A 13,306-nucleotide genomic window follows, 5' to 3' on the forward strand; every position below is an offset into this window, starting at 1 on the left:
AATCTGTTTGTAATTTGGAAAAAAGTTTAATTCCGTTAAGTTTTTTTAACGGGGGACCATTATAGGAAAAATAGATGAAAGGTGGGACTGTTGGAGGGAATATTCTGAGGTGAAATTATTAATGACCAATAAGATCTAGGTAAGATTATTAAAGGCCAATTCCCCTCCTTTTAAAAAAAATTATAAACCAAGCAAAAAAACATTTCAAAATATGAACCAAAAATATGGAGCTCCATTTCATGTGGAACCCACTTTAAAAGCATTACATGCCATTATCCTATCCATTATCTACACACTTTCTTTGGCTCAAACTTCCTCTAAAATCTCACAGATCAGATTCCCTCCTCACCCACAACACAAAAAGAAAAAAAAAACCATCAATTCCTAAATAATATACTTTTCATCATCAACAAACACCAAAACACACACACACACACAAAAGCATCCTTTAATACATGCATAGCTAACACAATGGTTGGGACATCAGTCCACCACAACCTACTCTTACCACAACAACATCCCCATCACACAAAACCACTTGAATTCACTTCAACAGAGCAACAATGCATGTCCCTCTTAAAACACTGCAAAAACATCCAACAACTCAAGCAAACTCATTGCTTAATCATCAAACATGGTTTACATTCCAGGTCTTTTTGCACAGGCAATCTTCTATCAACCTGTGCTTTATCCACTTGGGGCAGCATGCACTATGCATCCTTAATCTTCCAACAAATCGACACCCCGGATTCATTCGAATTCAACACAATGATCAGAGGGTATATCATGGATATGAATTTACATGAAGCTGTTACGTTGTATACCCGAATGGTTGAAGTGGGAATTCGGCCGAATAAGTTCACATATCCATCAATTCTTAAAGGGTGTGCTTGTTTGCATAGACTTGAAGAGGGTATGCAGTTTCATGGGCATGTTGTGAAAAATGGAGTAGAAAAAGATGTGTTTGTGCAGAATAGTTTGATTAATATGTACGGAAAGTGCGGTAATATAACCGAATCTTGTTATGTTTTTGAACGAATGGATTGTTTTGATAGAAGTTTGGCTAGTTGGAGCGCGATTATAGCGGCTCATGCTAGTAAGGGAATGTGGAGTGAGTGCATTAGTTTGTTTCAACAGTTGACTAGTCAAAGTTGTTGGAGGGCTGAGGAGAGTGTGTTAGTAAGCGTGTTATCGTCATGTACTAATTTGGGTGCGTTAGATTTGGGACGGTCTACACACGCGTTTTTGATAAGGAACTTAAGCGGAATGAATGTGATCGTCGAGACTTGTTTACTAGATATGTATTTAAAATGTGGATCTTTGGTCAAAGGGTTGACTGTGTTCGAACAAATGAAGGTGAAAAACCAATGGTCTTATAGTGTCGTGATTTCGGGGTTGGCGTTTCACGGTTATGGCGCCGAAGCGTTAAGGGTGTTTTCGGAAATGCGTGAAAAAGGAATTGAACCGGATGAAGTTGTTTATGTCAGTGTATTGACCGCCTGTAGTCAAACGGGCCAAGTTGAAAAAGGTCTTGAGTTTTTCAAGAAGATGACCGTTGACCACAAAATCGAGCCTACGATACAACACTACGGGTGCTTGGTGGATCTCATGGGTAAAGCGGGAAAAGTCAAAGAAGCGTTTGACCTTATTAAGAACATGCCAATGGAAGCAAATGATGCATTGTGGTATAGTTTACTTGATGCTTGTAGAATTCACCAAGATATAGAATTAGGTGAAAAAGTTGCCGAAAAGCTACTAAACATGAGCTCACAAACTCCTAGCCCGTACGTGATACTATCAAATATGTATGCAAAAGCCGGGAAATGGGAGAATGTAGCTTCGGCCCGAAGAGAAATGGGTCAAAAGGGGTTGACGAAAACGCCTGGTTTTAGCTTAATTCAGGTGAAGAGAAAGGTTTACAAGTTTGTGTCGAATGACGTAATGTGGGCCCACTGTAAAGAGTTATCGGATATGATTTACCAGATGGAATGGCAGCTTAAGTTTGACGGGTATTCTCCGGATACATCCGAAGTATTACTTGACGTAGATGAAGACGAAAAGAGGGAGAGATTGAGTAAACATAGTCAGAAACTAGCACTTGCATTCGGGCTCATAAATACGTCACACGGTTCGTCGGTTAGGATAGTTAGAAACATGAGAATGTGTAAGGATTGTCACACTTATACCAAATACATTTCATCAATCTTTGAAAGAAGAATTATTGTTAGGGATAGAAATAGGTTTCATCATTTTGAGGATGGAAATTGCTCTTGTAAAGATTACTGGTAATGTTAAATTCAGTGTTTTTTTTCTTTTTTATATTTATTATTTAATGGCAAGATCAAAAGTGGACTATTTGATCTATGTGTTTAACAATATTTGAGAAAAAAAAATACATCAATAAAGCTGATTTTATTGATTTCACAAAGGCCATCCTTTATTCCTATCTTACTCTTGAAACAGGAATATGGTAACTATTATGTATGAATTGTAGTTACAAATGACAGTTGACGCGATCCTAACCGAAGACATACCAGAAGTGATTCGATTGGTTCTCGGATCAATATTCTCTATAGAAGCACCACGTGGATCATAGGCGGAGCTTAATGTCGGCCAGGCGTGAGAGTTGAAATGGTCTTAGACATAAAAAAAAAATTAGAAAACGGCTACATTTTTATTTGACCGTTAGAAAATTAAAACATATCCTATTCATGATTAAACGGATATAGATTAGCTCCTCTCAACAAACATGCATATACCAACAGAATGATTGCGAATTCATGAAGGTCAAACTGTCGGTTTCAGGTTTATTTTACAAGCACATGAGCATAAATGATGACCATTTAATACCCAACAGACTGTTAAGCCTGTTTAACAATACTCAAGCAGGTTAGGTTTGACAGCAACACATGATGATAACGGATAAAACACTTGCAGTCACTCATACAAACGTTTGGCGCAAGATAAAGTGGTCAATCTCCGCTTGCACAACCCTTGCAACCGCAATGCACACACTCAATTACCTTTTCCTCACGCAGGTGCTTGGGGACTCTGCAAACGCATGTCGTCTGGAAGTTGTGATCACGTGGTTGAATGCATCTTAAACAGCATAGTCGTTCATACCCAGGCTGAAACTCAAAAGCAAAACATAACAACACTTTAAATGCCACTTAAAAATAAAAATTTACAAGACCAAATCGGTATGAGCCGGATGAAAATGGCAAGATTTCAAACCAATAAATTTTTTTATTATTAAGCAAAACATAATGAGCCGGATGAAAATGGCAAGATTTCAAACCTTTTGGATCCATATGCCAAAAAACAAACCTTTAGACGAAAGTCGCAAAACTGGCCAAACCTCAGGGGCAAAAATGGCATTTTACTCTTTGAAATATGTAGCTATTTATATGTAATGATTATTACAATCATGAATCATATTTATCATTTTAAAAAAAAATTAATACAAACTCACGATTTAAAAAAAAAAAAATTGGTTTAAACCGCCAAAGCCGAACTGTTAAACCGCCAAATCGGTATAACGCTATAACCGGCTGGTCCAGCTGATCAACCCAACCCAACCGGTTTGGTTTGACGTTTCCCGAAAGCGTAGTCAACTGTTCGGCCCAAAACTTTCACCAAAACCAGCGAATCTCAAACAACTCCTTTGATATTTCTTTCCTGCAAAACAACTCCTTTCACTCTCACTCTTCACACATTAAGCGTAGTCAACGGTCCGATTCGCTGGTTTTGGTGAAAGTTTTGGGCCGAACAGTTGACTACGCTTTTGGGAAACGACAAACCAAACCGGTTGGGTTGGGTTGATCAGCTGGACCAGCCGGTTATAGCGTTATACCGATTTGGCGGTTTGGTTTGAGTTTTGCTTAATGTGTGAAGAGTGAAAGCCATTAAGTAGAAATGGACAAGATGCTCACCTTCTTCCACTTGGCAATGATATTACGGTCAGCATACCCTTGATCCAAGCAAAACTCAAACAACTCCTTTGATATTTCTTTCCTGCGATAATAAAGGTCGTAGATGTAGCGACTCTTCTGGTGTGCGATTTTGAAGATAGGCCACAACGCCTCACATTTTCTCTTCCCGTCGTGTGGGTCATTCTCAGCTAAGAATTTTATAATATGGCTCGTTAGTATAATAGATAAGAACAACTGAACTTCAAAATTAAAAAAAGAAAAGAAAAGAGAAACAAACAAACCTTCGCGCATCTTTCCCTGTAATTCACGAAGAGTAGGTTCAATAAGTTCCCATCCCTCTGGGTATTTAACACGGTTTGTTTTCACCTTAGGCATTCTTCTAGCTGCAATGATCAGCCCATGTAAAGTAATATTTCCAGATAAATTTAGAAGTAAAACTATGTAACCTGAATAAACCAAGTACTGAATGATCTTAACTTACAATGGTAAAACCATGTGATCGATATATAAATGTAGAAACATACTGCATATATACTTGTTTCACAGAATAATCCATTTTTTTTTGTAAAATTATCACAAAATAAACAAGAGACCAGATAGCGCTCCAAAAAGCAGGGATAATATTTCCACTACTGATATAGCCAATCTATTAAAGAAAATGAAGGATAAGGAATCACTAGAATAAACAATCAGTATTATCTTGTTTATACATCCTTAGCCCAAACATTCCTAGAATGATACACACGTCAAACTGGTTCCTTTCCATGTCTATTGAGGGATAGATTTTGCTAAGACATATGTATGATATTTACATAGATATTCTAAAATACAATTTACATGACGTTTGACCTTCACATCATGTTATGCAGCAGAGAAAATGGGACAGGAAGCTAGTTGAATATAATGCATCAAGTGCAAAAGATGATCAGATCATGCATAATAATTAGGGAGTATTTGAGAAAAAAAAAAAAAAAACAATGTGGTAAAGACCCAACTGTGCATGTCAAAGGAAATAAAAGTCCTGCCGGCCGGCCTTAGGTGTATTAACCTAGTTCGTAAAGATGATAAAGCTATTAAATATAGCATGCCATGAATACAACAACAACAGCAGCAACGGTACCCAGTAGATCCCACAAATAGCAAAGCTATGGGGGTCTTGGGAGAGTGAGATGTAGGCAAACCATACCTCTGTCTCAGAGAAAATATAGAGGCTGCTTCCCGAGGCTCTATCACAAGCAGCAGACAAACAAAGAGAAGTAAAAATATATAAATGGAAAACTACCAATAACAAAAACAACAACAAAAGAAGCAGTGACAGAGTCGCATAGAAGCAGATATGACATCATAAAACAATCACAAACCATAAATGATCAAGATGATAATCCAGTTGATGCTATTAAGTAGCAAGCAGCAGGTTGCTTCTATAGTTACATTTAATAATTTAAATTGGCTAAACTAAATGAAAAATAACTCCAATAAAATCATAATATAGCATTCCTGAATCTATTATTATTCCTAATCATAATTCACAACTTTATGAATATTATTTCCATTGATCTCAACAATTTGGAGAGTTAACAGCTCTTGAGATAAAACAAAAACAGAGTATACACACAAACAGACTCAGTCAGTACATCGTAAATTAGAGGATTCACGTCATCATAAATCAATATCCTAACGTTTTAGCATGATTCAAACATCCAATTCGACTCAATCTATACAGAATCCTGAATAAGTGAATCAAAACCCTAAAGAGGTGAAAATGAAGATTCGTTACCTTAACTATGCTCCGAAAGTTGATCGAAAGCTGTCAATCGTTGCGTATAATGATCACCACTCTACCGCAAATGATTCAGTGTATCATCAAATCAACCAGTTTTTCTCTGAGCCGTGAGGAACCAAACCACATAATTAGGAGAGAATCAGAATATGTTCTTAACCCTATTTTATATCTTGAAAAGTTTCCTTTATCAGAAATTAAACCCCCTAACTTACAAAATTCACACTCCCAACCCAACCAAACGAAAATAAATATGACTTGACGGCGGCGCGGTGGTCTCTCCACGCTGAACACACCACCCTAGGAATGGCGTGCAAGGTTTTAAGGTGGTGCCGTGGCATCTCGTGGTTGGGTGTGGCTTTAGGTCTGTGATACGATCCGACCCGGGTGTGCAACCCGACCCATGAAGACTTAGTTACAAAATGAAACACGCTTTTATTTTGCATGCATTTAGTCAAAGTCCACGTTTCCATTTAATGTTCGTGTAGTCATATTTTTAGTTCCATTTTCTGCATTATACTTCCACGTTCATTTTAACAGTTAGTTCATGCATTTCCCTATATATATTGTACTTGCATTTGAGAAGAAATTTTAGAGAAGAAAATTGTTAGCAAAATTTAGTTTTGTTCTTTATCTTTTTTCTTGGAGCCTAACCCACTCTACGGGTATCTATCTTGGGAGATTGACCATCTCGAATCGGTCTCTATCATTTGGTGCTTTCATTCTCGAATTCACCTCCATCATGGCCTCAAAAACCATGTTGTTGCTCGACGAACTGTGGGCTACTATCGAGAAAAACCAACAACGCCTCGTCGAGTTCTGCGCGAGCCTCGGTCTACCTCCACCACCTCCACTCGCCGCCCGTCCATCACTCAAGGCGTTTGTTCCGCCACCCAAACCGTTTCCTCCAAAACCCCTCCTACACCAAATAAAATCATCTGCTTCCAAAAAACGCAGCCATCGTCACCACAAAACTACCCCAAAAACTGCGCCCAAACGAACCTATTCTACCGCACCAACCGCACCAAAACCAACCTCAAACGGCACCCATCGACACCCTAAACCAGCCCCCAAAACTGCACATTCACCTACCCAACATGCCACCCACAAAACCCGAGTCTCGCCATTGAACATCATAGAACCGAATGCCACCGTACGACGAGATTGGCGACCTCCATGGCACCAATCGAGCTGTTACGTTACAACGAAGCCGAATGCAGCCGGAAGATATGAATGGCGGCCACCGTGGACATGTATTCCGTCCTTGAGGACAAGGACATTTTTCAGGGTGGGAGTATTGATACGATCCGACCCGGGTGTGCAACCCGACCCATGAAGACTTAGTTACAAAATGAAACACGCTTTTATTTTGCATGCATTTAGTCAAAGTCCACGTTTCCATTTAATGTTCGTGTAGTCATATTTTTAGTTCCATTTTCTGCATTATACTTCCACGTTCATTTTAACAGTTAGTTCATGCATTTCCCTATATATATTGTACTTGCATTTGAGAAGAAATTTTAGAGAAGAAAATTGTTAGCAAAATTTAGTTTTGTTCTTTATCTTTTTTCTTGGAGCCTAACCCACTCTACGGGTATCTATCTTGGGAGATTGACCATCTCGAATCGGTCTCTATCAGTCTGACAATAGGTAACCTGCTAAGACACAATAACAGAAAAGTACACAATGTGATTTTTTACGTTTTTAAAAATAATCAAAAATTGAAAGTTAAGATCCATTATTTCTCCTTCTAGGTGCATAAAATATACATCTATCTTATACACATTGGATATAAAGTAGTTAAACGAGTCGTATTCATGTTTAAGATTTTTCTTGTTCGCGTTATCAGATACCTATTAAACTTGCTAAGACACAATTTGCCAGCCCTATGTGGATTATAGTCGTTGCCTCCAACGGCTATTTAAAAAAAAAATACTTTTCAGAAACTTTTACTCTTCTTATTTAATCTAAACCTTTTCTTCCATTTTTACCTTCAAAATCTCTCAACTTTCATCTAATCTCTCACAAAATGGCAATGAATCCATGAAACGAAGAAGATGACATTGCATAGGGTGAGGCCACCCGAACCATGGACGCACTTTGGTCACATTTCCGGGTTATTCGTATGGCTAGATCGAGATTTGAGATGGTTATCAACGCTGTGGACAACGACAGCGGTGAGCTCCACGAAGACGATGTCGAGCACGGGCACACATACGACCGTGACTTCAAACACGTCACAGCATGGAAAATATTAAGATACGTTGGTTAAGTATGTGTAGGATCGTTGTTGGACCCAAACGAGTCGATCAGAAGAGTTGTTAATCCGGATCAAAGGCGGAATCAATGAAACGGACGCTCAATGTAAATTATAATGCCTCTTATATTGATTTAACACTGATTACAACCTGAGAACAATTTGGCAGCACTTCGTTACAAATTCCAGATTCCGTGCCAAATGAAATAGACAAGTGTACTATATATACTAGTGTTGATTTCGCTCCAAAGGTACCAAAGCCATTTCGAGCGGAATCAACTACTTCTGATTTCGCTTGAAATGGTCTTGGTCCATTTCGAGCGGAATCACACTCTTAATCACTAAAATCTATTTCTCGATCCTCGTGCACTGTATATCCTATCCTATCTCATTATATGATACAAGACAAAGTCAATAGACGTAATGCACTAACAGACCCCCCCTCGGATATTGACGAAGTCTTCAGTGTCTAGTCTTCAGCATGACATATCTTCAGTCTTGATCATTCTTCCTCCACATTCAAGTTGTAACAATATAACCATCCTTCAATCTTTATCTTTAATCAACTTCTCTCTATGACTAGTACACCAGGATCTCATCACTGGCTCTATCATCAACAGTTTCATCAGACTCCCCCTTTCGTCAAGCTTCCGTGTTTTTAGGGATCGACACCTAGCTTTTCAGCTACAAGCTCCTCTTGCTTCAAGCTTGTGTTCAGACTCCCCCTTAGACTCTGCTCTCGGGATCGTAGTCTGGACTATCTGCAAACACTCATACACTTGATAAGTACCAACATTTTAAATTTCCAGGGATCATAACCTGGCAATTCAATCTCCTCAAAATCACTTCTCATGAATTTGACAGTTTCATCGAATCGTATCGGAAACTAGCTCTATAACAATATAAGCATCCAAATCCCTCACAATTAATCATCCAAGTCCAACTTAATGACCTTGGAGATATCACAAACTGTTTTGATTTTTTTATTTTTTTTAATAACAAGTTTCAAATTAATGAACTTGTTTTATTTTCAGAAACACAATCAGCTTACTTAGATTTTAAAACTCAGCATCTCAGACATCTGTTGTCGGAAATAAAATAGAATCAAAAATCTTTTTGTATTTTATGAAAATATAAAGCAAATAAAGAAATATGTACAAACACATTTACAGACAATATTTTTGTTTGAGTATGCATCAAAGGATCATATCAGTTTATGACAAGTCACAAGTACCGTTGGGCTTAGTTACACATTAAGAATTAAACAATTCACTTAGTTGTCGATATATTGGTCCACTTAAATTTTCATACAAACTTCAACTGATTCAGGATACGAATTAGGTATTTTAAGAACTTAAACTCATTCATGTGTCCCACCTCTTGAATATACTCCCGTATCCAGATCCCAATATTCAGTCTTACAGGTGAGTATACCACAGATGATATCTGTAAGGGGTTAGATGCGAGGGCCGTGAGAGCTCAGGTCGATACTTCCTTATACGCAGAGAGATGACGGCTTCGACTTTTCGGTGTGTCCCCTTTAGAGGATATTTTTACAACAGCACACGATTATCATTTTGCAATGTTTCATCGTTTTTTATGCTGAGGGTGGTGCTATGTTTCAAGTAATGCGGAAAGTATTATTCGGGGACTAGGTCAGAACTTCCATTCAGCAGAAGTCCCGGAATAATACCCCAGATATCACTGAGCATAAAGACCTAGTATTTCAGAAAGAGGGACCTTTCAAACGAGATTTCAGGGGTTAGCTATATATCCAAGTAGTGTTCCCCACGAAATAAGCAAGTTTGAATTTATGTTTATATCCCGGAAAAGTTTACTAAATGTATAAAAACCTATCGGCATATAATCAGTGAGACTGTTTAACGCTATTAAACGTTTCAATTCTTTAGCATACTGTAACTGTCTACTGATGTACTATCATTTCCTATTTTTACACAAAACTCATTTTTGAATTTTATCATGTTTTTGTCTTTTTCAAATTTTCTAATGTTTTTGTATTTTCTGAATTTTTCTCCCCCTAAAATGCAAAATCATTAAAAATTTGACAACATGATACTGATAGCTTTGTCTCGCCATCCATTTTCTGCTTAATGCGCTCTGTTTTGCAAAAAAACTAATATGAAGTACTAATTACCCCCATGATTTACAACCCATTGATCTTTTACAGTTTGAAAACCGTTTTTCAATCTTGTGAAAGTAATCATGTTTGTTCAGCCGTGAGGGTTTCGGCGTATTCAATCAACACAACAATTTTTTTTATGTGTGAGTACAGAAAAACAAACACACTAGACTCCCTGTTCAACCAAACCAGGGTCCAGCAACCTCTTCCTCCTCTTCATGTGCCAGGCTGCTCCAGTTATCAATCTCACAGTCTGTTGTTCCGTTGAGCACCTGCACATTCAAATTACTCAATTACTTGAACAATTTAGCCCAGGTCTGTTGGACCTTAGGCAATTCAACACAATAATTTTCATTTAATTTCGGAAACTCTTTGTCATTTAAAACTTTTTCAACTTTGACTTCAACTTTCTCATCTTTTACCGATGTCACTTGTTTCTTAGCACTCCACATTTGACCTTTCGGTGTTCCTCTTTTATAAAAATGTGTCTCTTTTTGAATCTTTTGATTTTGAAGAACATTTTTTGATTTCCAAAACTCTTGAGGTTTTGTCATATCAACAGATGTTTTCCAACTTTGTGTTGTTCTCAATCTGGGTGTGTGAACATTCCAGCTCTGTCTTGAATCGAACCTATTCGAGTTTGATTTCCATGTTTGATTCGAAGCAAACTTGTTTATGTTGTACCTCCAAGTTTGTTTTGAATCAAATCTGGTAGACTTTTGTTTCACACTCTCAGATTTCTGTTTTTCAACATCAACAAGCTTTGGATTTGGACACTTCCGTGCAACATGTCCAATTTGATCACATTTAAAACACATTTTCTTTGAAACATCCTTGGCCTGTTATTGTTTCTTTTTCTTAGCATCAAACTTCTCATTAGACTGTTGTCCGAATTTGAGTTTTTCATCTTCTTTCAAACTTTTTCCTTAAACAAAATTCATTTTTTTTGCAAATTCGATTTTTCATCTTGCTTCCAATTTTGTTTCTTTTTATAACCCAACCCAGCCTTCATATTTTTCTTTTTAAAACCAGGTTTGTTATAAAACGTTTTACGACCTTTACCAGCAAACTTTGAAATTTTAGATTTCTCAATTTCAACCATTTTGAAAACTTTATCAACCTTTTCTGAGATCACATTCTGAATCGGGAATATAATATCTAAGAATAGTTTGTCCGATCCAATCATGGTATAAACCAATCCCTTTGAATCATCATTCAAATTTTTCTCGGATTTTGTGTTTTTCAGATACTCATCATGAAAATTTCCTTCATCTTCATCTTGTGATTCAGACTTACCTTTTGTAGACTCATCTTTCAAAACACTATCAACAACCTTACTTACCACCTCTGAATCATCAGCTTCATCAGATTTGGTGTAAGTCACATCGATACTTTCAGGTAATTGGTCAGCAATGTTCAGACCTTTTGCCACCTTTTCCTCATCATAGAAAGTATAATTGTTTCTCAATGGTGGTGGTACTTGATGAAATTCTGAACCAATACCCTTTTTGTTCTTGTCAGTATCTTTATCATCTGGTGTGATGTTGAAAATGCGTTCGAGAATGTACGAAGAGTTATGATAACTTTGAAGTTTGGTAACAACCTTTTCTTTTCCAGCCAAAACTTGTTTAAGATTAGCAATTTCATCAACACACTTGTTTAATTCAAGTTGCTTTTCTTTAAACTTTCTTTCATACATTTCTTTAGTGACTAAAGTTTCAGACAATCTTTGGTCAAAAACTTTTGATTTGGCTCTTCAAAGTATCATAAGCTTCTTGTACTCTCTAACTCGACCACTTTAAAGAATCATACTGTTTTTGTAAATCTTGAAATTTAGTTTCTTTTTCAACACAATCAACACATTTTGCTGTACTCAGTCGCCTGTAAACATCATTATCCTTTTCAAGACCTTGACATTTCTGTGTCAATTTTTCAACTTTTAGTTTCAAAATTTCTTCTTTGTCAATCATTTCTTTACATTTTGTTGTGAAAACATTTTCAAGTTTATCTATTTCATTATCTTTTGTTTTTATGATGCCATCTTTTTCAGTACAAGCTCTGCATGTTTCCATGCATTTCTTGCATTGTTCAATCGGTTTTAAGATTTTAGAATCAAAATTTACCTCAGTGATTGGCACATCGGTGTTTTCAGCTGTCTCTGTCTGTTTCAGCTCTTCCTTCTTCTTATCACCAGCACCATCATCACTAACAGACTTCAAATTCTCAATTTTTACCTGAATCTCTTTCAGCACCGGTTCTTCTTTCTTCTCTTCTTTTACAGCTTTCTGTTCCTCGTCAGCAGCAAGATCTGCAGTAATCTTTACTTCTTCAACCAGCTTTTTCAACTCTTCTTCTTTTCTCTTCTTCATTTCTACCACTTTTGGTAAACTCGCTTCACAGACTTCTTTTATCTTCCTTTCCAAATCCGGCAAATATTCTTTATCCGATAACCTTCTTGTGTTGAAAGTAGCCTGACTTGGAAGCAATTTTATTACAGATTCATAATCCAATTTTGATGGGTCAACAACTGGATTACCCCGTGAATCCATGTAACACTCCAATTCATCATTCCATCTTTTGGCTCTCTGGGCTTCTTTGAATGATTCCCTGAATTTTTCGATTTCCCATCTTGCGTAATCAATTTTCCACCATCTGTCATGATCAACATTTGCTACAAATGCATATCCAACTGCATCTTCTCCAGGAAGAACTTGACTCCGGTCGTAACCTTCATCGTCATGAATAACTGCCAGAGCTCTTGATTTTTCTTCAGGCTGCTTCAATCTAGGAGGTTCAGATTTGTTCTGATGATAAATTGCTTTCTTGTAATAATCTTCCTTGAACGGATTTTCAGAATCATCAGCAAACTCATTTCTGCACTCGCGCTTAAAGTGACCTTTCTGTTTACATTTGAAACATGTCACCTTTGATTTATCAAAGCCTAACTTGGTAGAAGGTCCACCAATAGACTTTCTTCCGGTTATCTCCATGAAGCGCTGTGCCCTCCTCACTGCACTGGCCATACACCACCTTATGTTGATCAGTTCCATCTCCTCAGGATCTATCTAAACATAATCTTCCTTTGTCAGATTGGTGTTGCCTATCTTACCTGCCACAAGACTCTCATACGATTCAAGCACTGATGCTAAGAAGACCATCTGTTGTTTTGCTGACTCTTCACTAAAATTCTGTCCATT

General features: G+C 37.3%; 2 protein-coding genes across 3 annotated transcripts; one reads left to right on the plus strand and one right to left on the minus strand.

Annotated features, from left to right (window-relative positions):
• The first annotated feature begins 332 nt into the window (after window positions 1–332).
• On the plus strand, window positions 333–2,319 carry LOC110898710 (pentatricopeptide repeat-containing protein At1g31920). Its single transcript, XM_022145538.2, has one exon. The coding sequence runs from the start codon at window positions 472–474 to the stop codon at window positions 2,287–2,289; it is 1,818 nt and encodes a 605-aa protein (XP_022001230.1). The 5' UTR covers window positions 333–471; the 3' UTR covers window positions 2,290–2,319.
• Window positions 2,320–2,708: 389 nt separating this feature from the next.
• Window positions 2,709–5,864, minus strand: LOC110898711 (protein BUD31 homolog 2). 2 transcript variants are annotated; one of them, XM_022145540.2, is made up of 5 exons: window positions 5,710–5,855; window positions 5,119–5,158; window positions 4,214–4,315; window positions 3,933–4,120; window positions 2,709–3,128 (listed from the first exon to the last, which is right to left on the minus strand). In XM_022145540.2, the coding sequence occupies exons 3-5, from the start codon at window positions 4,305–4,307 to the stop codon at window positions 2,973–2,975; spliced, it is 438 nt and encodes a 145-aa protein (XP_022001232.1). In that variant the 5' UTR covers window positions 4,308–4,315; window positions 5,119–5,158; window positions 5,710–5,855; the 3' UTR covers window positions 2,709–2,972. The 2 variants fall into 2 exon arrangements, with proteins under 2 accessions (XP_022001232.1, XP_022001231.1); XM_022145539.2 differs by lacking the exon at window positions 5,119–5,158 and having other exon boundaries at window positions 5,710–5,864.
• Between the last annotated feature and the right edge of the window lie 7,442 nt (window positions 5,865–13,306).

The sequence above is a fragment of the Helianthus annuus genome, chromosome 13 (genome assembly GCF_002127325.2).
Source record: "Helianthus annuus cultivar XRQ/B chromosome 13, HanXRQr2.0-SUNRISE, whole genome shotgun sequence".
Taxonomy (NCBI): Eukaryota; Viridiplantae; Streptophyta; class Magnoliopsida; order Asterales; family Asteraceae; genus Helianthus; species Helianthus annuus.